Source organism: Patella vulgata, chromosome 7 (genome assembly GCF_932274485.2).
Source record: "Patella vulgata chromosome 7, xgPatVulg1.2, whole genome shotgun sequence".
NCBI classification, from domain to species: Eukaryota; Metazoa; Mollusca; class Gastropoda; family Patellidae; genus Patella; species Patella vulgata.
Genome location: NC_065885.2, coordinates 18189471 through 18215574, shown reverse-complemented (window position 1 = coordinate 18215574; position 26104 = coordinate 18189471). Strand labels below are relative to the sequence as shown.

The following is a 26104-nucleotide window of genomic DNA, read 5'->3' as shown; positions in this document are numbered from 1 at the left end:
GACGCTATGAAGCATGTAAGACGACAATTCCTTTAAAATATCCGAAGGCAGAAATATTGATAGCGGTCAGTTGGAGTGACATTTCCTTTTAAAAGTTATATTTATATTTCCTGTGAAAACTTGTGAGAGACTATATTTGTGTTTTATTTAAAAAAATCTTCTGGGATATTTGAGGTGTTTTGAAATATTTTTTGAATTGTATTCGATAACATAAAGGTTGAGAGAACTATAGACATATAACAACAACCTACCTTTGACAGTCAACATGGCTGCCTTTCTTGCATTGTCAAGACCATTGGTTGCTATGCAAGTATATGTTCCAGAATCTCTTGTAATGGTTCCACTTATGGTCAAGGAATTATCTTGATTATTGGTTGTCATTCTTTGGTCATTTGGGGTGATAGGTTTGTTGTCTTTTTCCCAAAGAATCTCCAAATTATGAACTTCTTCAGGGTCAGTTGTGCCAGAACATGTAAACTTTGCATCATTTCCAGCAGTAACCTCGAGATCCAAGGGTTCTTGCTCAATCAATGTTTTTCGCCGAACGGTTAATCTTCCAGTTGCATTGTTTTTTCCGTAGCGATTCTCAGCTAAACACAAGTAATTACCCGCATCCGATAACACAACATTCTGTAAAGTAAAAATAGAAGAATTATTACAAGATGCATAATTTTTTTAAAGAAGGTATAGACAAATGGTTCAAATTATGAATTAGGTGCAGAAGAGTAGGACTTTAAACTGCCTTTCATGCACATGTCATAAACTAAATGCCACTGTAGGAATAATAGATTTGTAACACTCAATCAATTTCTGACTAAATCTTCCTAACTGAATAAATTTTTGTCAAGTGACTGGGAAGGAGTTGAGGGGTTACAAAGAACTGTAACTATTCTTACCTGAATTAATAAATCTCCGTTTAGCTGAGTTATATAACGACCTCCTGTTATCTGTTGACCTTCTATAAACCAAGTAATCTGTGGATCAGGTTTACCAGTAGTAAGACAAGACATATTCACAGATAAACCTTCTGCTGTAACCACTTCAGGTGGTCGAATTATAGTTGGTGACTCAGCTAGAAATAAATAAAAACTATTCCACCTTTAAAATTAAACTATATAACTCTTATAGGTTTTATTATTACTAAATGTCATTGTGCTTGATAACGATAAGAGGATACTTGTCGAAACGTCGTGCTTTTAGAATAAAACCAGTGATTGTTTCCCATAAAAATTGTGTTCTGTAATTCATCCACATAGCTGGTGACTCAGCTAGAAATAAATAAAAACTATTCCACCCTTAAAATTAAACTATATAACTCTTATAGGTTTTATTAGTTCATTAGATCACATCCCATAATCCATCTGTATATAGCATTGTGTCCACATGGGATCCCTTTCTGGATAATACGATCAAAATATTCAAATTACAATGACCGTCCGCCGCGGATACCAACTTCAGTCATTGCAAATTGGTTACTTTGGCGAGTCCAACCCAGATTACCAAAAGTCATTACGATGTATAAATTGACAACTTAGTGATGGAGACTATGTTAAACAACACAAGGTAAACAAAAATACTTACACAGCACATTTAGGTAGGAATCACCCCAGATATATCCGTGCTTACTTGTCACGTTACACTGGATAACCATAGCATCATCACGCGTCACGTTAACCATCTGCACAGTATCAGGTGCCAAAACTTTAAATCTACCATTCGCTACTCGGGGGTCTGTTACCTCTGCAAAAATATAAGAAACTCATTTAAATATCTAAACAGAGATCTAAACAGAGAGAAAAATGGGGTTTAATATCCACTCGACACAAAAATTAGGTCACTTTGGTTCAATTTTATTTCAATAAATCGCTTGCATGTAGGGGTCTTTAGCAGTGGGACAATGGGAGGAAATCGGAGAAAACCGACAATTTTGGACAGGTGACCCTACTCCTTGTTACGTACAAGTGGGAATAGAAACCACGGCACTTGACTCAATGACAAGACCTTCTGATCCAACGTGCAAGTGTTAATCATTCAGCCACCACCCCAGCCATCCCTGTAAATATCTAAATATTAATTTACATAACATTTGAAGTCAGAAGTAAGACATGCAATCAGCAGATTTAGTTTTTGCACAATACATCTGTAAACATAACATTAAAACTTTGGAAGTGGCATTCAATAAAGTTGCCCAGGCCAGTCCAGTTCCACAAATATGTATAACGATTTTACTTACTTGCAAACCGAACACCATTAACAAACCATCTTATTCGTGACTCTGGATTACTCTGAGCCTTACATACAAAAGTTGCAGAACCACCAATGCCAACTTCTACATCGTCTGGACCATTATCTGTCCAGTATGGTCTTGCTGAGAAATAAAACCCATATTTGTTATTATTATTTAGTGACACCCCAGTTATTTTGGGGACAAGCACATTGTAAACATTTATATTTCAATAATTCCCTTTGTTCACATGGGTCATTAGATGTGAAAAGTAACTACAGCACTCGGGTAAAACCCATGAGGTTAACCAGGAAACCATACTCTTTACACACAGTCAGGGTTGCATAAATAACAGACTACATGCATATGATCTACAGCGAGATCAGTCAGCTACACAATTTCCAGTAAAAGATTTTAACAGCACTAACACCTCTTTAAGATAAGAATATATGTCTTACATTCAACACGTATAGAAAATGAACTCTGTGCCCGTTGAGCACTTTGTGTATTGGTAGCCCAACATTCATATTCTCCAGCATCGCTATCCAACAGCCTAGGAAAAACCAATTCTTGACCAAAACTAGTTATCTTAATTCCTTCTGGCATAGCCCCACCTTTGGTTCTTGTCCAATGTACATCAGGGGTAGGGCTAAAATAAATTTAAAAATCAAAACTATAGACATGAAGGGGGTGCTCGACTGTCGGTATGGAATATTCAGAATTGATGGGGATGCCATCAAGTGTCACAGTTCTGTCACAGTTCAGTTAGTCTTTATAACAGATGTAACCTGAGCAGAATCATGACGTAATCAATCATTTCATCTACAGTGACTGGTCAAGATAGTACAAGATTCATTTGGCTCATACCTTGTCCATCATTATAAACATAAAAACAAATAGCACATATTGCATGCACATATACATTTCTTGAAGAGAGGAAGAGAAATGTTTTAACGTCCACTCAACACAAATTTCGGGACTAACATATGGTTCAATTTTATTTCATTATTTTACTTGCAAATACGGGTCTTTAGCAGCGGGAGGATACCGAAGGACACAGAGAAAAACCTACGAGGTTAGACAGGCGACCTTACTCTTTGTCACATACAAGCGGAATCGAAACCACGCCACTTGACTCAATGACAGACCTTATGAGGCAACGTGCACGCGTTAACCATTCGGCCACTCAACCCTCCCTCATTTTTCGAAGTAAGAATCTGCAGAAATAAGGTAGTAGGCTACTGGCAAAATTATCTTCACTATCATTTAACATCTGACAACAGTAAATAAAATTAACTGTATGCTATTCTCAAAATGACTGTATTGTCTTATGAAATGTTATCATTTTTTTCTATTCCTTTAAAATCACTTACTTTCCAGAGAAAATACACTTTAGTTTAAACTCATCACCACGAAGACCATAATGATCACTAGGTGACGCCCACATATAGGTTACGTTATGTAAAGTCTCCACAGCTAAAATATATAATTTATAAACGTTTTTTAATTTAAAAAAAAATACAGTATCTGCCATGTGTTCTGTAGCAAACCAGCAGCCTAATAAAAATCCTTTTCTTGTTTGTCTCCATATTTTTTGTAAAATAACTAAACCAAATACTGGTATCCTTTGGTATTTTCAAACAAATAACAGCGCTTTTTTTTTTCAAGATCACATGGCATTCGTTGACTTTTTTTTTGCAAAGACTTTTTCAAATAAAATGTTTGTCCACCGAGTAAAGGTTTAAACACACAATAAAGGAACTCAGCAGAATTTCACAAATTTAAGAGGCCTTCCCACATATAAATTCTGTGATTTGATATGTTTGGACCAAAACATATTCAAACTAATTCAAAGTTTGCTTTAAAGCTCTCTAAAAACATTGCAATCAGAAGAAAATTATCCAAAGCTGTAAAAATCTAATCTAAGCAGCCTTGATTGTAACGTGACTTGATTGGTGTAAAATCCATTTTTAGCTTGTACCATTTGTTTTTACTCGCTGAATATATAGATTCTTGATAAATTTTTGGATTACCGGTATCCTCTGCCAACTTCTCTTTGCAACGATTAATTGCAAAGTTTGCAGTACGCTCAAGTCTCTCAATATTCTCACAGTCTGAGATCCCCTTAGATTTTTGTCCTGTGCACACCTTTATTTTCTATATACCGGTTTACCAAATTCGACATAACTTTATTGGAAGTAACTACTGTATAAATACCTTTCGTAGGAATGTATCTTAAAAAAAATAATATCGGAATCAAAATATTCACTGCAAATTTGAAAATGATGATGGGTTAGTTGTATTTTACGTCCGCTTCCACCGAGGTGATATCGCAGACAATGACGTGTTATGTGTACAAGGTGCATTAATTTACAATGTGATTAGTGAGAAATAATAGGATGATTAGGTTTTCATATATATGTACATAGGACAATAAACAACAGTAGGATAACATGTGCAAAGGACGAAACAGGTGCCAGTAGACATTTACAAACATGCGATTTGACGGAACAGACATGGACAAAGACGGACATTTTCACAGACATAGACATATTATGTACATATATATATATTTTGGGTCGTTTGGGTTGGTCTGGTCGTTCTGTCCGGTAGAATGGCAGGGCGGTGCAACTCTACCTTGGGGCTTTGTTGGTGAGTTTGAGTCCTGGTCCATTCTTCCTTCCATTTGGGTATGTTGTCCGGTATGGTAGCATTTTTACATCTTTATTTATGTTATTCATTCCTTTTATTGTTGGTTCTCTGAAGGAAGAACCCAGCACCTGAAAAAGAAAGCTAGAGAAAAGAGAGTATCTGATCTTACTGTGATTTTTTGGTTATTTCGTCTAGTAAGGCTTTGTGGGGGGGGGGGGGCGGGGAATCATTATAAACTAATAATAAAAATAATAAGTGAGAGTAAAAGAAAATAGAGTGTTAACTGAATTGCAGATAAATAATAAGAATAATAAATAGATATTAATGGTAATAATGAGAATAATAAATTACTCATGAATTATGTTAATGGTAGATTAGTGGTTTTATTATAAATGTAGGGAGGTTTACGCTTCCTTCTAGAGGACATTTTTGCGCTCCACCCTACTGTTGATTAATTGGTTTTATTAGTTGGTAGATTAATGGTTTTATTATAGATGTAAGATTGTTTAACTTAAATACTTACTTCCTCTGGGTTGGATAAAATTTGGAACCCCAGACACAACTTTTCGTACATCTTGATTTAAAGCAATACATGCATAAGCACGACCCTCTTGTCTGTCTTCAGCTTTTACATTGGTTATTCGTAGACGAGCTTAAGAAAAGAAAATCAACACAGATCAAAAATTTGTAAAGTATACAGAGGCAAAATTAGTCATTTTTAATGTTGAAAGGGAGATAACTCCACAATATTTTTGAATATCAATAGGACTCTTCTGGAAACCTCTGAGATATACTTGATAGATAAAAGAACAGGTAATGAAGGATAACTCTACTGTTTACAACAAAACAAGTTCATAGACAAGTAGCAAACTTTTTTCTATATTGCATTCACAGGTTTTAACAGTCCAAATGTAAATGTAAGATAATTCTATGAAACAATTCAAAATTTACATGATTCCAAACTTAGTAAGATTCTTAATGCCGCAATGAGCAATCTCACATAGTTTTGTAAACAGAAAGATATTGGTAAACACTTTCAAAACTTTATGAAAAATCTATAACATCAATTCGATTCTTCTATCCTACCGACCGGTACATTAAGAATTTTGTTCTACATCACACGCTATCAAAAGTCGGAATGTAATGGGAGATAACTCTGAATTTCAATACGATCCCTTATTCATACCTCTAAATGAACAGTCCCTGAAAAATCATTTTTTTCCAAACACAATTTTTGTGCATGGAATTCGTTAGATTCCTTTAATAGAGCAGCATTCTGATAGAAAATAAGTAAATTTGATCAATCGAAATCTCCACTTGACAGGAAACTTAATATCTTACAGACAGGAATTCACCACGACTGTAGCCCATTAAAATCACATCTTTTTAAATCTAACCTTGTAAATGATCAAAAATTTGACTGTGGCCATAAAACGGAAGATACAATACATTACTTCCAAAATGGTCCTTTGTATAAGCTGATGACACTGCTCATGTATTTAGTTAAGCAAGTACAGAAATACATCAAAAACACAAAGCAATTTAAATCATGATGTAGTTTCTGGAATGGAAACACATACTACTGCCGCCGCAGAAGAGTTTTACACTTTCGTATATTTCGCTGCTGTTATGTATGCAATCCGGAGGTATCCTCACTAGTCCATATTTTAAATATGTTTGTTTGTTTATTAGTATCTGACATGTACTACAATTATCAACTTTGATTCATTGACCACCTACAACAATTATATTGTAATTGGAGAGGACTCCTTTGTAAGTTTTAGTAACTTTAATACTTTAAAGTAATTAAGTTTTAGTAACTTTATTACTTCAAAGTAATAAAATGTGCTTAAACTAAACAGTCCCTGTATGTTTGAAGCAATCTGATAAGAAATGTCATGGGTATGGCATTCATAACACAAGGTGGACACAGTTAACAACAATAGAAGTCCACTTAGTCCACATTAAATACGGGAATATTACAAAGGATAGAGTAGATAGGCCTACATGTACAATTTGATATTCATTTTATACAATATAATATCACCCAATTATTTTAAGCTTACCTTCATGATCAAGGGTAATACGAGCATCATAATTGATGGCTAAATTATTGCCTTTAATGTTTATTGCCCAGTAAAATTCGGGCCTTGGAACACTGTCAGGCAAAACACAATCCAGCGTCAAAGGATCACCTAAATTATAAAATTAAATTTAAACAAATGAGTCGTATATTTTAACATACCACTCCAATTCCCTACAGATAAACACCCTGAGAATATTGATTTAACTTGAAATGCTAGAAACCAAGGAAGTGGATTTGTCATAATTTTTGTGGGGGACAGACGAACCCTGGAATCTGGAACATTTCATTACCAAACCAAAATAATAATGACGAACAGTTTACTTTACCAGTGTTATTTCGATGAAAGCTGTATCTAGGGGTAATATGATGACGATATGGAAAAATTGATAGCTGCGATCGGTCAATTAAGGAGGAAGATATGGTGAAGATCAGTAACTGTGGCAAGACCCAAGGCAGTGGTGAGATAGCCGGGTCATTCATGTGGATATAAACCTGAAAATCTGTCCTTGCGATCAAAATCATGGTGGGGGGACAGAGGCCTATTCGCCCCCCCCCCCTCTTCCAATTCTCCATCCCTTGCCCCCCCCCCCCCAATCCACACCCATGCTTGAAACGACTTATAACCAGAACAAGTTCTTGTGTTCGATCCCTAAGTTGACCAAGTCAAGTCATTCAATTGGGATGATATATAGTCGTATGCCTGTAAAAGAGCAATTGACAGATGGAGTTAGAAATATAAGTAGGCTGTCTTGCCAAGATGTTCCTTGTAGCCCAATGCATGACGTATATAGGACTGTCAAAAGGAGATAATTAATGTAAAACAAAGAATCAGAGTTATCTTAAAGAATGTGGACCGTGATGGCTTTAAATCAGATTGTAAATGGAAGCTCAGAATTAATATGAATTAATATGACCGTTTTCATTTGCCAGGTTGGTGCAGAAAGTTAGGACATGAATCCCAATTTCATTTACTTACTGTTCCTTTTTGTATTACCGTAACTAATAATTACATGATCTTCAGAATATGTAATATCTGTCTCAGTCTGCAAAGTTAGGACATGAATCCCAATTTCATTTACTTACTGTTCCTTTTTGTATTACCGTAACTAATACTTACATGATCTTCAGAATATGTAATATCTGTCTCAGTCTGCAAAGATGCAGGGGATTAAAACAAACTTACCAAGGTTTGGTGAATGTATAATAGGTTCAGCAGTAGCAAATTCATCCAATTTGGCCATCCTTAAACTAAACCTAATTGTTGACGATTTACCATAGCCATTATCAGCGAAACATTGATATAAGGCTTCATCTTTATCTTCTGGTCTGTTGATTACTATTGTACCTACATTGGGTAACTGCACCATACGATCATCATTACCACTTGGGTTAAATTCTTCATCATTTCTTATCCATGTATACCTGTTAAAATACCAACAGTCATTATTTACAATCTAATTTAAAAATATAGCTTGCCAGGCAACAAACCAATAGCCCACCAGCAGCTAGATAATTTAATGACAAACAGAATTTAGATATGGTTCTGAATATAGTAACATCTAAAATCAATGTCAACTAATTCTACTGTAAGTGTTTGCTAGTTGAGCTACATACAAGTATAAGTTCAATTCATAGTAAGTGCAGGGGATCATACTACACGCAAACAAAATGATAAGACAAACCAGCGAACAAGACACAAACTACATCAACATTGTAAGTAATAAACAACACATATCAAATTAAGTAAATGAATCAGCTATGAAGAATTTTCAACATACTTTGGTTGAGGCTCTCCATCAGCTACACATGGCATCTCTACTCTTTCACCAACTTTATAATAAACCTCATAGTTTGGCTGTATAAACACACCAGGGGGACGTGTTACTGAAATATAATTGGAAATTTTTATACATGTAGAAGTACCATCTGAGAATCAAAATAAATCAGGATTTACGTTTGCCATGCAATGCAAGGGAATGTATTTTAAACTGAAAGCAATATGAAAAGTTTTGACAATACATGTAGGCCTATGTATTACATGTACATAAGCCCACACTAAAAATATAGATTAATATATTCATAAAGGGTTACATAAACTACATAAAATGTACGCAAGGCACTTAGAAAGCAAAGAAAAGAGATGGGAGTTTAACGTCCTATTTTCTGCACTGACTGCATGGCCTAATGAAGATGGACATACGCCATACAGTGTGGTATGAGTTGATTTATGCATAGAAAGCTGTGCTAGATTCCACTTTTATGTCGAATTCCAATTGTCAAGGGTTTTGTACATGCACACCAATGTGTACACAGGACCTTGCTCTTTTATTCCAATCTTAAAAAGTAGACACTGTAACGTTAGGGGTGAAACAACCCACACCTGTACAGCACCATTGACATGGGGAAACCGTGACAGCGTTTTAATTACTGAATCACCAAGGAAAGCAATAGTCATAGTACATACATGCATTACATTCAACTTTATATTGATAATGAATTCATTTTTACTTACTTGCGGCTATTTCATTTATACAAATTGCCCACAAAAAGGCCCATATTGTTCTAAATGCCATGGTCAAAACTGTTCTTAATTTTCTAAAAATAATATAATAGGTTAGACATTTGTAATTGATTAACATACATGTACTAGTGCCATTTAGATCTGTGCACTTAAATGCATATTCCCATTAGCCATTTATTGCACGTGGAGTGAACATCCAAGTATTAAAAGAATTATCACATTGGTTCTTGTCTTATACAGAAATATGAACATGATGCAAACAATGTCAATTAAAAATTAAAACAAACCTTCGACTTCTCACCTACTTGTAATATCAATTCAAATAATCTAAAAACTAAAAAAAAATGCGCCCCACTCTGTGTTGGACTGAAAGTTGATATAAATACTGGAAGTTGATATAAATGCTGAATCTCAAAAATAATGATTGTCCAAATGGTATACATGTAACCATATATCAAATTCATTCACGTCCCAACCAAATTACAAAACTTGTAATCATTCTAGATGACCTCATGATTCATCAGAGAATAATGCTTGGTGACTTATACTATAAACAGCAACGAATAACACAACGCAAAAATCATTCAAAAATTAAATTCTACTTAAACATTCCCGTTTTTTTAAATTACTATTATCAACGTTAATATATATTGTGCAGATTATTTGAAACAGGACAAATCTCAAGGTTTTGGTTCAAAATATTTTGAGTCACCAATCGGGCATACCCGAATAGTTCAATTCCTGCGAACCGAAACGAAATATTGGGCTGAGCTTTATTTCATAAATAATATTGTACAAAAGAATAAGCTCTTATAATCACGACACGTGCCGAATTGCCCAATTATAACATCTAATACGGTAGCATGATTTGTTTGGTCCGAGTAGTCTATTTGTTTGGTCCGAGTGGTCTATTAATTAGCCTGAGTGGTCTTGCTTCTTGGTCCGAGTGGTCTGTGGTCCGAGTGGTCATGGATTCACCAAATCTACCAAAATCCACCATTTCAACACATATAATAATCACCCAATACCCTTATGAAAAAAATCCAATAGAAAAAGTCGTTCGGATGGGACGAAAAAGCGACTTTCCATAAAATACCCCTTGACAGTTAGAATTCAATTGTCCGGGCAAAATTTTCCATCTTCATTAGCGCAGTTGATGGAGTAAAATATTTTTTTAATTAAACGCTATTTCATTCGTTTGTTGTTGTTCATTGATTGAATACGTCCCAAATTAAATTGGAGTACCCTCCCTCAAATTATAGTGTGCTATGAGGGATATTTTGCCCGGACAGCGGCACTGCGTTCTACGTTTATATCGAAATCCAACTCTCAAGGGATCTTTTACGTGCACACGCCAATGTGTACGCGGGACCTCGGTATTTCGTCCCATTCGAACGACTAGACTGCTGTCCTTGTCAGGCCCTCCGTCCTGCATCACTGACAAGGGGGAACCACGCCGGAAAATCTGAATGAACTTTCTTGGACAATGCAGGGATTGAACACCCGACTTCCAGGCTAGCGAGCCAGCGTCTTACCCACTTAGCCACGTGACCCCCCCCCCCCCCCAATCGACTTTTGGAAATGAAATGAAATGAAATGGGGTTTAACGTCCTACTGTTCTGCTCCTATGCTGGGCTAATGAAGACGGGCATACGCCATACAGTGTGCTATGAGGTAAATTTTGCCCGGGCAGCGGCACTATCGCCCACTCTTATATCGAATTCCAACTGCCAAGGGATCTTTTACGTGCATTCCAATATATATAGACAGCCAATCGACTTTTGGCCTCGGGCGAATCACGCTTCGTCGCCGCACTCCATCCCCACATTATGTGGTATCAAATTAACCAGCATGACCCCGTGAATGTTTTACGCCATCGAATTTGGGTCCCGAGCGATTTTGGCCCCAGGCGAATTGGGCTCCTGGCGAATTTGGTCCACGGGCAAAGCCAGGTATCTTGCTAGTTCATAATGAAATGACACTCCTTGATATATATAATTCCGGTTCCAGATAAGCCCCGAAATTCGAATTCGTTCATGAAATGTTGATGACAGTAATTCTTCTTGTTTCTGCTCTGATAAGTGAACACTTTCCCAAGCTTTTAAACAAAAAATTAAAACTAAAATATTATCCTAAAAGTATTGGTTTTGTTCCCGAAAGTCCGGTCGTTCGATTTAATTGCGCATGACTTATGGTAAGTGGGGGTTAAACCTAGTTTATAATCAGTAGAGATCAGAGCAGCGGAGTACCTAGAGTAAGTGACGCTCGGGGTGGTCTTTGAATTTGAAGTCGCCAACCCTTTGCCCTAGTAAGACAGTAGACTCTAAACATACATACATGTAAAGGACTGTCTACAAACTACTACGCCAAGGCAGTAGAAGCATCGAGAGAAGGGAAGACTTCAACCGAATACTGGTGAAATTGGACTGAATATTATGAGTAATCCTGTACATTGATTCTGATGACGCTGTTATACTTGTATTTATTCTCTTTTATCCCAATATAATTTTATTATTTGTACCTGTTATACTTGTACTTATACTCATTTGTTCCAGTATAATTGTATTATTTGTATAACACATACTCAAAGTGTAAAGCAAAAAAAAAAACTATATAAAATTATATCCATCCACCGTCTCCGTAACTCGAAGTTACTCAAGTTTGCAGAGTCCACGGTATCGGAATGCGTATTAAAGTAAGGAAACAACAAATTCTATTACATTTATTTTTAATCGCCAACACCAAGTAGAACTACAGTAAAAGAAGATACTCTTTGGCGTAAATTTTTTGGTCTTTATTAGAATTTAAGAAATAACAATACATGTCAACTTTTAGGAAAACGTTTACACACTGCAGCATCAGGTAAGATCCCTGTACAAGGCCTGGTTACAGGCGCAGATTTAAGTGGGAGCCGTTCCCACGAGACCAACTAAGCGCCCCAAGGTTCACAAATATATAACAACAAAATCAGTAGCCATCTGCGAACAGCTATATAGGCAATACGATCTATATTCTACGAAGATGCTCACTACTCAGCGTTATTACGTATTTTGTTACATTTATTCTGGGTTGGGATTGTAGATTGCGCCCTAGCACTGGAACCGCCCTCCCTATTCACAGCTTCTAGATCCACTACTGCCTGGTTATCGTTCACTATCGAGCCTTCAACTTTTAAATATAAATTGCTGTTTGGTTTGAACTAACATGATTTGGAAAACCGCTGATTCATAATGATGAAAACTATACCGTATAGGGCAGGGCCGGATAAGTTTGGTGAGCCAGGAGCCCCATGGATGAACGGTCAGGTCTAAATATTGCGACCACCTACAGATTGTTGTCGAGGATTGTGTGTTAGGGTAAGGGTAAGAATTTATTTAACGTCGGCTTCTGCCGAAAGTAATATCACTGACAATTACATATACTTATAGCTACATATTTACAAGGTGGTGTGTGTGAAATAGCTTTATTTAACGTCCGCTTCCCCATGGTTCAGTGCTCACTGTGCTCGTCCCTCTTGAGTAACCTGCTCTAAACCGGATGGTTTAACATGTGCATCTGACGAATTAACACTGGTACTACATGTCAGTTTTGAAGCGTTCTCCTTAACCACATAAATTTTGGGTCTTTCCGGAGGCGACACCTTACGTATTCCATCGCAGCAAAATAACCGTTTCAGTGTGGCGACAAACTTCTCACCCATCAAGACATACAAAATAAAGTTTGTCGATGCATTCAAAGCATCAAAAAAACTCGCAAATTCGGAAACAACCAGAAATGTATTTTTGAGTGGCTTGAATAGTCTGAAATTGTCATCAAACGCGTACCAAATCTGATGTATAATAACTGATATCATGGATACCATGTAAACTGAGATAATTGTAAAGGCCATTTTCGTAATCTTTTTCTGTCGAAGAATTCGCTCACAGGAGAAAACATTCCTGACAACCGTCAGAGAACACACGCCAATCATAAGAACGGGTACATATCTCAGAACAACGTTACTGAAATAGTGCAAATAGAAATCATAATCGCCATGGACGTGTTCTGTATTGGGTCTTGAACATAGACAACTTCAAAGATAAGGAACATTGGGATGGTTGCTAAGATTGGTATTAGAAACATGAACACTACCACAATTCGTATTCGTTTGACAGAAAGTAGAAACCGTGCTTTAAGCGGCACAGTGACGGCAATGGTGCGTTCAATACCTATCAGCATGGTCAAAAAAGACGTGGTTCGTACGAACATCATGCGGAGCATAAATACTTGCGGGTACATCAAGACACCGTAATTCTTTCCACGGACAAGATCGACCCTGGAAATGATACACGAAGCTTTCTCTACCATACCCATTGAAAGATGTAGCGTATCTGAAACAGCCAATGATACCAGAATGACATTGGTGGAGTCATGTAGACCTTGGACCATCATAACGATTATACTGATAATGTTCCCAATCGTTCCAAGTAAAAAAAGGATTGGATAACAAACACAATTTAATACAAAGAAGAACAGATTAGCGGAAGCTTCTGATACCATAAGGCATCCAAACCGCTGTTGTCGCTTCCAATATTAAACTTAATGTTGTATTTGCAATAGTGTTATTTGCCGATGAGCTGTTGTAATCTGACCAAACGTTTTTCAAAACCTTGTCTCTGAATAGCTGTGGGTCCATACTGAAGTAGGCGTCTTTCTGAATTTGAAACCTGTACACAAAAATAAAGAGTTAGATTTTAAAGCAAGGACTTGGGAGACAATTTAAGTTTTTTAATCAATCAATTCATACCTGTATCTCAAAGAATTTCATAAACTAACTTTTATTGAAACAATTCCGTTTGAATTTGTCCACATAGTTGTCGTGCGGTATTTAAAAGGTGTCATAATTTCTCTATTTCTGTAACAACATCACCAGGCACCGATTTAGCCAAATACTGGTTGAAATAATAGTCATGAATGTTAAAATGATAGGTTGCCAGGCAACGAAACAATCGCCTACAGCAGCTAAATCGTCGCATATTTATTCTTTTGTAGGTAATCGGAGGCATTTACAATTTCCGTCGTTTGAGGGTTCACAAGGTTCTACAAACTGAAACAAGGGCCTTAACCCTGGAAGTAATTTACAGAAATTGTTGTAATTCGACAGGCTTTTTTGTTTTACTAATTTAGATAATGCATATAAATTTTATACAGACCGGATGATAACTTTTGTCATTCAAACGTTCACAAGGTTCAACAAAGTAAAACAAGGATCGTAACTATAGAAGTAATTGACGGAAATTTAATGGGCTTCTTCGTTTCACTAATTTAAATACTGCATATAAATTTCATACATATGGGATGATAACTTTCGTCATTCGAACTTTCACAAGGTTCAACAAAGCGAAACAAAGGTCAGAACTCTGGCAGTAATTATTGAAAATTGCTGAAATTGAGGATTCTTCGTTTCACTAATTGAAATGACTGATATAAATTTCATACAGATCGGATGTGGGCGTATAAAAATGAACGGTGGAATAAATGAAAGTGCAATGGTTGCCCAAATAACTGTGACCGTTTTCACTGTTTTTGAAATGTTTCCCTATTACTAATTTTTGGTATAGATATCAGTATACACTTGTCGGGCTGTATCTCATTTAAAAACCCAAACTGTGGTATAAATTATACAGCACTTGCAGTTTTTATTTGCGCCCATGATTAACAGGTACATAAACAAAAGAGTCACAGTCGTGTTCTTTGTCCTTTATTATCAGATGGTGGGATGGGGTGGGCATTCAAAGTGCGAGATAATGATATAGACATATGTGATATCACAATCAATGCTTTGCATCAATGAAATTTGATCCTATTAATTCATTAATAAAAATTAACGTCAAACGGGATGTTTGATTTCTCTTTAAAAAGCTCGGTATGTATGTATGCCTACGTTTTTTGGAGACCATGATGGTATCATACAAGGTCAATTGTCAGATTTCCTTAAGATGAACCCGGCAAACCCCCTCCTGCAAAAAATCCCGGATCCGCCACTGTGTACAGCTTCAAAATTAATATTTCAAATCAAGATTTTAATACAGACAATACCCTCTTTTTTGTCCTACGGAAGCGTAAAGGGGCCATGCAAAATTTTGTAGAAGACCTCGGGGTTCGATGATGCTGTGATACTTTCTAGAGATCTGTTTAATGTTTTCGAAATCCCTTAATAATTTCCCCGAGAATCTCCCATCCCGTGTTAACGATCTCGAGAATTCGAGTTAATATACTCGGGATCTTGCCATCCTGTGTAAATTTTCTCGAGATCTCGATTATGTTTATGTATGCTCGTAGTTTCTAACGTATTCTCAGCGATCCACGACCTATCGTTTCGGAGTTTATCCCTCTTAATAGCACAATGGAGCCTACAGTTTTTAACGGACTGGTTTCAAATTTGGTGTGAAGCATTGGGGTCATGAGAGGACGACTCCTATCGATTTTCAGCGCTCATCATCGTTCTGGAGTTACCCCTCCCCCTTTCCCCAAAACCTTGTTAACGCAATAGAGGCTACATTTTTAAACTGATTTTGTTCTTCAAATATGATGTGAAGCACTGGGGCCTTTCGATTTTCAGTGATCCGCAAGCTTCTGTTCCAGAGTTACCCTCTTTGTCCGTATTTTTGTTTTCAAATATGGGACGATGAGAGGACGAACCTATCTATATTCAGTATTCTATGACCTTCTGTTCCTTAATATACCCCCCCCCCCCATCACCGAAAGCCTTATTACCTTCATAGAGGCTACATTTTTTAACTTCTGTGTGAAGCATTGGGTCATGAACTCTTGATATTCAGCACTTGGCGATCTTCCGTTCCGGAGTTACTCACCATTCTTTGAAAACCCTGTTAACGCGTTTTTAACGGATTGTCGATATTCAGTGTTTCGTGGTAAGGATGGCCCCTGTTGATTTTCAGCAATAATGTGACAGATATAACAAGCACGGCAACACGATAGAGACTAGCTTTAAATGTAGGCTTTGAATTGCGAACTGGCTTCTTAAATTTCATTTTAATATGTCGGCGACGTTTTATTGAAAAAGTCATTTTTTGCATGGTGTTCAGACTATATTTAAAAGAAACATAAAGATAGGGACTTGACCCGGCGATTTTGAATTACAGCTTTCTTGAATATAGCGGAAGTGAAATTGCACTGAGTTTCGCAGTCAAAGGCGTTATACCTTTTCGGGGTCAGTTGCACAAATATGTATGCGAGCATTGGAATCGCAATACATCGAGAACATTCACACCAGATTTGAAAGATAGCAGCAGCTATGCCTAAAAAAGAAAGATTACCCGAAAGGACAACTTGGTTGTTGACTAAATTTAATAAGGATCTGGCATCCTTCAAGAAATCTAATCTCTATCGTGTTCACAAGGTTTTCCCGACAAATAATATTAGTATTTAATCTCTGTAACAGAAAATCTCTGTAACAGGAAATCTTACATTGCTGAAAATCAACAGGGTTTGTCCGTTAAAAGCCTAAGTCTCTATCACGTAACTCAAGAATGAAGCGGAGCGCTGAAAATCGGAACTGGAAATGTTTCTTCTGTTAGGTTCTATAGTGACTTTTTTCGTAGTCATTTGCATATTTTAGTATTATGCCCCCAAAATCAAATATCCCCTACTTTTTTTGAATAGTATATAAAAACACTTCATGCATAGTCGGCCTAGGTGTGGACAGTGATAACCTTTTAGTAGAGAACAACTCTGCTTTATGAAACAGTTTCCGACAATCAATCATTATTTGTTTTGTCAAATTTTTGGGTATCAAAATTGAGAGAGAGAGAGAGAGAGAGAGAAATGGGGTTTAACGTTCACTTGACTCGATGATACAACAAAAAACACAATTACTATTTTAATTAAAGCGACGTTTCGTTGAGGGTTCTCTCAACGTTTTCAAGTAAATGATGCTCAATAGTCAACGGGTGCACTCGTCCGCTTGCCAGCCTATCTTTTATAGTCCCATTGGTGCAGAAAAGTAGGAAAATTAAATAAAATTAAATGAGATTAAACATCCTACTGTTTTGCTCTGAGTGAGCTAATGAAGACAGGCATACACTATATACAGCGTACTATGACGGAAACTTTGCACGGATAGCGGCACTATGGCCTACTCTGATATTGAATTACAACTGTCGGAGTGTCTTTTACGTGCATGCCAATATGTACATGAGGACTTGATTTTTCGTATGACCCAAACAACTATACCTTATCCCTTGCCAGATCCTCCGCCCTGCCACAGTCCATAGAAAATATCCGCCATGGCACTCTGCATTGCGTATGACTATCTTCAATAGTCCGATTGGTGCAGAAAAGTATGAAAATGAATTTTAAATGGGGTTTGAACATCCTACTATTTTGTTCCAAGTGGGCTAATGAAGAAGGGCATATGCTATAATGGTTAAAATGTTGTGATTTCGGGTTAAAATGCCGTGATGTTGGGTTATCGCCTTACGAAGGGTGATATCAGTCATCATATCTACTGGGTTTCTTTAATATTCATATTTATAGTATTTTATAGAGTCAGACTAGTGGACTAGTGAATGCACGGATTAGTGCACCCACGGACTAGTGAACCCGCAGACTAGTAATTGGTAATGATGGAAAAGTGTGTAAAGACCTCTTTTACAGGTTGGCGTGCACTTAGAACTATTGGTAATGACTATATGGGGAAATGCTGCTCTCCAGGCAAAATGTCTTTCCTAGCACATCTTCATTAGTAAGTGCGGTAATGCTGCTGTCCAGGCAAAATTTCTGTCATAGCACATCTTCATTACTAATTTTGATAAAGCCACGGTGGCTAAGTGCGTAAGATGCTGGCTCGGTAATCCGGAGGGCACGTGTTCGATCCCTGCATTGGTGGAGAAAGTTCATCAGGATTTTCCGACATGGTTTTCCCTTGTCAGAGGTGTAGGAACAAGGACAGTAGTCAAGTCACTCAGATGGGACAAAAAACCGAGGTACCATGTATACATTGGCTTGCACGAAAAGATCCCTTGGCAGTTGGATTCGATATCAGTAGGCCATAGTGCCGCTGCTGGGGCAACATTTCCCTCATAGCACATTGTATGGTATGTACCTGTCTTCATTAGCCCAGTCGGAGCAGAACAGTAGGACAATAAACCGATTTCATCAGGACAGACCTACATGAGGAAAAACCTACATTTCACAAACTTAGTAATTAGTAACGGGGGGGTTGGATGGCTGAATGGTTAGCGTGCGGGCGCTGTATCATAAAGTCTGTCATTGAGTTGACTGGCGTGGTTTCGAATCCCCGGTTGTACGTGACAAGGAGTAGGGTCGCCTGTCCAACCTCCGGTTTTCTCCCACTGCTAAAGACCCCTACGCGCAAGCGAATTATGTAAATAAAAATTAAACCATATGTTAGTCCCGAAATGACCTAGTTTGTGTCGAGTAGACGTTAAACCCCATTTCTCTCTCTCTCTCTCTCTCTCTCTCTCTCTCTAGTAATTAGTAACACACTGGCTAGCAAATGAGGGGTTCAATTTCCGTGTTGGTCGATAAAAATGTAATGAAATCGGGTTTAACGTCCTATTGTTCTGCTCCTAAACTGAGCTAATGAAGACGAGCATACGCCATACAGTATGCTATGAAGGAAATTTTGCCCAGGCAGCGGCGCTATGGCCTACTCTTATATCAAGTTCCAACTACCAAGGGATCTTTCATGTGCACTCCTGTGTGTACACGTGACCTCAGTTTTTCATCCCTGACTAGACAGCTGTTCTTGTCAGGCCCTCCGTCCTGTATCACTGACAAGGGGAAAACACGCAGGAAAATCTGGATGAACTTTCTCAGCCAATACAGGGATCGAACACCCGACCTCCAGGCTATCGAGTCAGCGTCTTACCCACTTAGCCAACGTGATCCCCATGTTGGTCGAGAAAGTTCCCTTTGTTAGTAGTGGTGTAGGACAGAGAACCTAAAAAAAACAGTGTCTAGTCCATCACGTGGGTGTGCACGTAAAAGAACCCTTGACATTTGGAATTTGAAATGAGAGTAGATCATTCATTCATTCGTTTTCTCTTTGTGTGTCACCTACAGACCGCAACTATTAAAGGAGCTAGATCTCTATTCTTGGGCACTTAGAAATGGATACAAAATGTAATGAAATGAAATGGGGTTTAACGTCCAACTGTTCTGCTCGGAACTGGGCTAATGAAGATGGCCATACACCATACAGTGTGTTATGAGGGAAATTTTGCCCCCACAGTGGCACTACGGCCTACTCTTATATCGAATTCCAACTGTCAAGGGATCTTTTACATGCATGCCAATGTTTACACGGGACCTCGGGTTTTTTTTTATCCCATCTGAACAACTAGACAGCTGTCCTTGTCAGGCTCTCCGTTCTGCATCACTGACACGGAAATCTGGATGAACTTTCTCGGCCAATGCAGGGATCGAACACCCGACCTCCAGGCTAGCGAGCCAGGGTCTTACCCATTTTTGTCCCATTTTAATGACTAGACAGCTGTCTTGTCAGGCCCTTAATTGTTAGTATCATGACATTAAACTGACATTTGTTTTACGTTTTACAACTAATATCAGGTTTATGTTAGAAAACTAACGTTAGATTTATGTTAGAAAACTAAAGTTAGATTTATGTTATAAAATTAACATTAGATTTACGTTAGAAAACTAACGTTAAATTAACGGTTAAAATTATGACACAAAACTAACATTACATTAACGTTAGAAAACTAACATTATATTAACGTTAGAAAACTAACGTTAGATTTACGTCAGAAAACTAACGTTAGATTTACGTCAGAAAACTAACCATAAACTAACGGTTAGAAACCTGATGTAAAATTTACGTTAGATTAACGTTAGAATTATAACCAATAATACATATATAATTATTATGTCTGAATTCCGACTATATATCAATTGTTAGAATGTGCACACACTTGTAATGTTATTTAATCAAAAAGTATTCAAAGGGAAAAAAATTGGTTAGTAATCCGTCATAAAGTTTACGTTACATTTACGTCATTTTCTGACGTAGAAGTAACCATAACCATTATGACGTAAAAGTAACGTAAATTTAACCAAAGAATTTTACCATTATTGGACGCTAACCAAAATCTAACCATCAATGTTAACTGGGTTACCTGTGACTTTTAAATAATCAAGGACTGTGTTGAATTATTACTTTAAATTGTGTTGATAATATTTGTACATGTCAGTGAAATGTATTTTTATTTTTAACCTCCATAGCTCATGTAATAAGATTTTAATGTTGAATCAAACACTGTAAGGGTGTGTTCATGGTGTGAACTATACACTCCTGTTTCCCTACTGACCTCATTTATGACCAATCACCGATCAGTATTATGTAGCTACGTGTCTTAACAATAAATAGTATTAAGTTCAACTGTGCACCCTTTATCAACGTTTAAAATATCTTACAACCTGCACTCGAAGAACGGGCGAATGGGCAATACAGTGTATGAAAATGTATAGATTGCGCAATTCATTTAATTGTCCCTCGATGAATAGATATAGACTAAGTAACGACGGCCTAAACAAACTGTCAAAGTTAAACTAAATAGTATCAAAAAGTGACAACAAAGATCTTCTGTTAGAAAAATGCTAAGCTGTATTGACAAATGTTGGTCTATGCCGTTGAAAGCTAGTTATTTCTTTTCATAAACCCCCTAAATTGCTATGTAGCTTTATGAGAAAGTATCATTGATATGTTAAAGCCTCATCACAGTAATTCGGAATCAGCGGGGATCAAGCACTTAAAATTCGCGCCAGGAGGGAATATCAAATTGATAAAAGTTCTTACAGTTTTGTAAGAATGCTGTTTGAATACTAAATCTGATATGTACGTGTCACGCCCCGGGCCTTCGACATGCCAAGAACGAAAAACAGAGAGTTCTTTGAATCCAAAATAAAAGAGTGGTCAAAAGGGGCTCACTCTCAGTCTAAGTTATCAGTGACCCATCCATGTTATTATTTCTTGAAGCAAAGTCTATTGCATAAAGTATATGATAAAGTTTATTTAGTTAATAATAAAATGTCACCTTTACAAAACACTTGCTATTAGTATTAGATCATAATTGTAGAATTCACTTCTTTCACACGACTTTATAGGCCTACATCTCAGGACAATATGAAGGACTAACTAACTGCCACTTGTCGAAGGGCTAACCGCCAGCACCCAAGCTTGACTTCGACATGCGTACGTACCAGTTCATAATCAGTACTATTATCTACCGAACAATATACTTATATCATAATTGACAATCTAATACAATGATGTAACTATGGCCATGGGCTAACCGCCGGCACACCAGCCTTACATCGCCATTTCGCGCGCCTTACTCGTCTGTTCGATTGCCGTCTGCTAAGACATATCCCAGCATTCCTTATGCATCGGAATTTCACAGGGACTTGTAACATATATTCAAATGACTGTATATGGGGGGTCTCACAGTACGTTTGTTTGTGATTTCTGCGTAGTGTGTCCTATCAGTAGATTTGTTTTGTGTAATTGTGTTTGGTGCAGTCCCCTTGCACTTACTATTAGAATGCATTTCAAACCTGCTCCGAATGATTCTTGCACATTCCGGTGTATTAGCTGTCGAATGTAACTCTAATGCAGTTGGAATACAATAGAATATTCAAAGTGCAGTCAGAATATTCACAGTGCTGTCCATGGGCGCGGATTTAGGGCGGGGGACGCCGAGAGATCCTTCAGAACTCTGCGCCGTATCAAAACTCGGCTGCGCAACTCCATGACGCAAAACGGACTGAGCCACTTGATGGCGTGTGCGGTGCATAATAACCCCCATCATGTCGTCAAGATATTCAAAGAGAACAGTCCTGATCGTAGAACGAACGTCTTTGGACGATTCACTTAACTTCATGAACAATTAATATTTATGCAGCTTTGATGTAGGTAGTCAATTTTTCCATATTGTCATCATATTACACATAGTTACAGCCTCCATCGAAATAACACTGGTGCAGTAAACTGTTCGTAATTATTTATTTCGTTTGGTAATGAAATGTTCCAGATTCCAGGGTTCGTCCCACCCCCCACCCCCCACCCCCAAGTTATGACAAATCCACGCCCTTGGTGCTGTCAGAAGAAGCTGTCATCCTGGTTGGACACAGGCTTTGTGATTTTCTTTCGCTTTGCCATCGCTATACGGGTAACATAAGGGCTATTCCGTTTATGACCGTGTTTAATTACAATTGTAGCACAAATTAGGAATTTATTATAAAAAGATAATAAAACACAATTCACAAAGTGGCCTTAATATATGGGGTTTGATCCAGCCGTTGGTTTTGGACTATTATATCGGCCCTTAGGGCTACCATGCCTTCTGGCTATTGAACTGTTGGGATATTAAAGATGCATTATGTATTATTTAGATAAAGAGATGATCCGTGTTCGTGTTGCTATATAATTCAAAAAGAGATAGTACAAAATGAATATTGAATATTTCATTCAAATTACTTTATTTTGGACGAAGATATTTCTTATTAAAGATGTAGCGTAGATCGTTTATTAACTACGTCTAGTTTATCAATTGTATCTTTAAAATTTCTCGCGGGTGTTCAAATCCATTTAAGTCTCGGCCATCTAGAGGGTTGATTAGTGCCGTGTCGCCATAATAAAAGAATAAATAATAGTTTATATAAATATAGATTTAGCTTTTGCATAATGCGTCTTTAACATTATATTTTTTTTTCTTTTTTTGGAGGGGGGGGGTAGTTCTTTATTTGATGCATAGAAAGATTTCAATGAAAGAATGCGTAGAAAAACATAACACTTCAACATACCTTTGTCTGTCTTTATATTTTAGGGTTGTGTTTGCCGTCATGAGGGCGAAGACGAGGGGAGGGGTGTTTTACATTTCAACCAGTGAATCAGGTGAAAATCGCAACCGGCGAGCTCATAACTATTTCTGTTAATAGGTGTTAGTGTAGATTGTATCGACAAATATAAGTATAAGTATTGGCGTTTGTACATTTAAATATAGTGATATAATTATAATTTGGGTCGTTTGTATATACAAATATAGTGATATAACTAGAAGTTCATAATTATATACGACCACCTTTATGGGGTGGCCGTAAGAGACCCCTGCCCCATTGCTTTGCTTCCGCACATAAATACAACCAAAGACTTTAACCGACAATGTAAACGAGTCACGTGGCTGGCCCTTTATACACATAAATTTTAACGCCATTCGCTTATTCACGGCTAGACTATTTCAACATATATTTTGTCTACGCTGTCCGGTTACTATAAATATATGTGTATGTATGTATGTATATATGTATGTATGTTACCCTGTGCATTGACTATTCGTGCGTTATATTATGGAGACTCTAAACTTGAAATTTAAAAGAATGTGGATGTTTTTATTTGTTATTTATCTACCTGGTTTATTAGCAAGTAAGTATATTAGAAACCTATAACGATATTTTACTCAAATGAATACACCTGTTTTGATTAATAGAGTTGATCGATAAACTCTTAACACACAGGTTATGTAGATGAACGTCGTAATAATCCGTCTTGACAATGGGCAATGACTGCTAATCATTCATTTAACGAATACTTACATTTTAAAGCAGGGATATAATGCTGTATATTACGCTTCCTGTCTCATTCGTCACAGACAGCAACGACATTATGAATGAACCAAGATTTGGTGTCAATATGGCTGCAAATTCCTTGCACGCAGTTTGGTTGACTACGGAAAGCAATTGTGGCCATAATTTTATCCGATCACCGAGTTGTTCGCAGAGCGGTTCGTGTTAAAACTTTGAAGTCCCAGGGCGTGATTTGAGGGATTGTATGTGATATCAATCTCGGTGGAAGTGGAGGTTAAACCCAAGTTAAGTCAAGTCAGGATACCGGAGTCCCTTTCCCTGACAAACTCCAATATTGGCTATGGAAGGAATTGTGGTCATATGTTTATATGAAAGATATGGAAACAGTACTGATGACTGAGTAAAGTGTTCAAAAATAGTATTTTTCGACAAATCTTAATAACCCTGTTCATCAAAATAGTAGGTCAACTGCAAATAAATTTCGCAAATAGGAAATACTTTTTCGATATTATTTTTTTTTACGGGTGTGCACTGACAAGCGGAGGAAATTTGAAGTATCACAAGGGGCATTAAGATGCAAGACGTCCACATCTTGTGGGACTAGATGGTCGAGTTGTCCAATGCTTGCTATTTAGGTCAAAGGCGGTTTCGATCCCAGTAAGTTTTTTCCGAGTAACACCGGTTTCATCATACTGCCAAAGACCCTTTAAATCGTTATCCGCGTGTTATTCTGTAAGCGAAAATTTCAATTTCATCACTTTCTAGCTCAATGCAGGCCCGTAACTAGGGGGGAGCAAGGGGGGGGGGGCAAAAAGTTTCAATGAGCAAAGTGTTAATTTTAATTACAAATATTTTTAAATATTTAATAAACCACTACGAAATTAGATTAATTCATATAAGAATCCAAATGATGTGTGATTTATGTGATTTGATAATATTAAAAAAAAGTAAATCATTCATGAACTTATTGCGCCTCCTGTGAAGCGGTAAAACGACACATAAAAGTAAATAAAGATACAGTAAATACTTTTTGACCTGTACCATCAAAATTACCGATACATCAGGTGGTAGATCTTAATATAATAGACCATTGACCTTCATGTGTAAGAACTGTCACGTCTTTTAATATCAACATTATTGAAGGACATTATTAGTGAGCAGAAATTCGCCTGTGTATCTGTTATCATTCGTCATTTCAGTCAGTTATATAGAAGAATAACGTGTGTTTTCCTTTTGCGTTCGTCACTTCCCTTTCTTGAAATCTTCCCAACGCATACTATCGTAGCAATGATCTCTGCGTTAAAATTATATTTGGAACGTATTTATCCAGTTCTATCACATAGGTGATAATGACTGACACCAATATTTTTCTTTAACATGTTAAATATTTCATATAATGTTAAGTATAACAGAACAACCAACACACCAAGTTTATTATACCGAATATGAAACAGTTCTGTTGCCATGCGTTGCTGGTGAGATCCACAAACAAAATATGTAAAGAACCCTGTCTAATCGATAGTAGTTGTAGAATCTTCCTGACAATAGATAATTTAAATGCATGCTCTTAATACATCAATGACAGTCCCGTATCACTGACAATGGGTGACCTCGACGGAATATCACTAGGAACTTCCGCGACCAACACCTGGATCGAACACGGGATCTTCAAATTACCCAGCCAGCGCCTTATTCCCTGAGTCTCACCGTCACTGAATTAAAGGTTGTACCCTTCACACCTGCAAAGTGATGAAAACAGTTACTGTTACTGATGTTACTGTCCAGTTATTTCAACATAAAGGCTAATGGTCTAATCAAATCAAATGAAATATTAAGATCGAATGACCAAGTAGATCAAATATAATCGTAGTACCGTTATATCAAACGAAATTGTAGATTTACCATTCACCTATTATTTTCCTCTCTTGGTCTAGAAAACACCAGGATCGGACAGCTATGCATATTTTCAGAGGAAAATGCTACAGAAGGAGGG

The 26104-nt window shown here is 37.2% G+C and overlaps 2 protein-coding genes across 2 annotated transcripts in view; one reads left to right on the top strand and one right to left on the bottom strand.

Annotated features, from left to right (window-relative positions):
• Window positions 1-1068: 1068 nt before the first annotated feature.
• On the bottom strand, window positions 1069-24248 carry LOC126827464 (neuroglian-like). The gene is made up of 12 exons (XM_056102253.1): window positions 24121-24248; window positions 9475-9557; window positions 8741-8846; window positions 8146-8384; window positions 6943-7071; window positions 5400-5528; window positions 3598-3700; window positions 2683-2873; window positions 2234-2368; window positions 1582-1740; window positions 1253-1268; window positions 1069-1072 (listed from the first exon to the last, which is right to left on the bottom strand). The coding sequence occupies exons 2-12, from the start codon at window positions 9533-9535 to the stop codon at window positions 1069-1071; spliced, it is 1272 nt and encodes a 423-aa protein (XP_055958228.1). The 5' UTR covers window positions 9536-9557; window positions 24121-24248.
• The window catches only part of LOC126827454 (neuroglian), a 30414-nt gene continuing 28067 nt past the window's right edge, over window positions 23758-26104 (top strand). The window contains exon 1 of the mRNA XM_050556774.2: window positions 23758-23950. Coding sequence (XP_050412731.2) covers window positions 23875-23950 — 76 coding nt within the window. The 5' untranslated portion in view covers window positions 23758-23874. The remainder of the gene's footprint in view (window positions 23951-26104) is intronic.

Excerpts from the sequence above, each read along its gene's own strand:
- LOC126827464 (XM_056102253.1), bottom strand. The coding sequence starts at position 9,535 with ATGGCATTTAGAACAATATGGGCCTTTTTGTGGGCAATTTGTATAAAT. Across the intron at positions 8,385-8,740 it reads GATGGAGAGCCTCAACCAAA|GTATACATGGATAAGAAATG; the intron begins GTATGTTGAAAA and ends GTATTTTAACAG. Across the intron at positions 3,701-5,399 it reads TTTTATCCAACCCAGAGGAA|CTGTGGAGACTTTACATAAC; the intron begins GTAAGTATTTAA and ends TATATATTTTAG.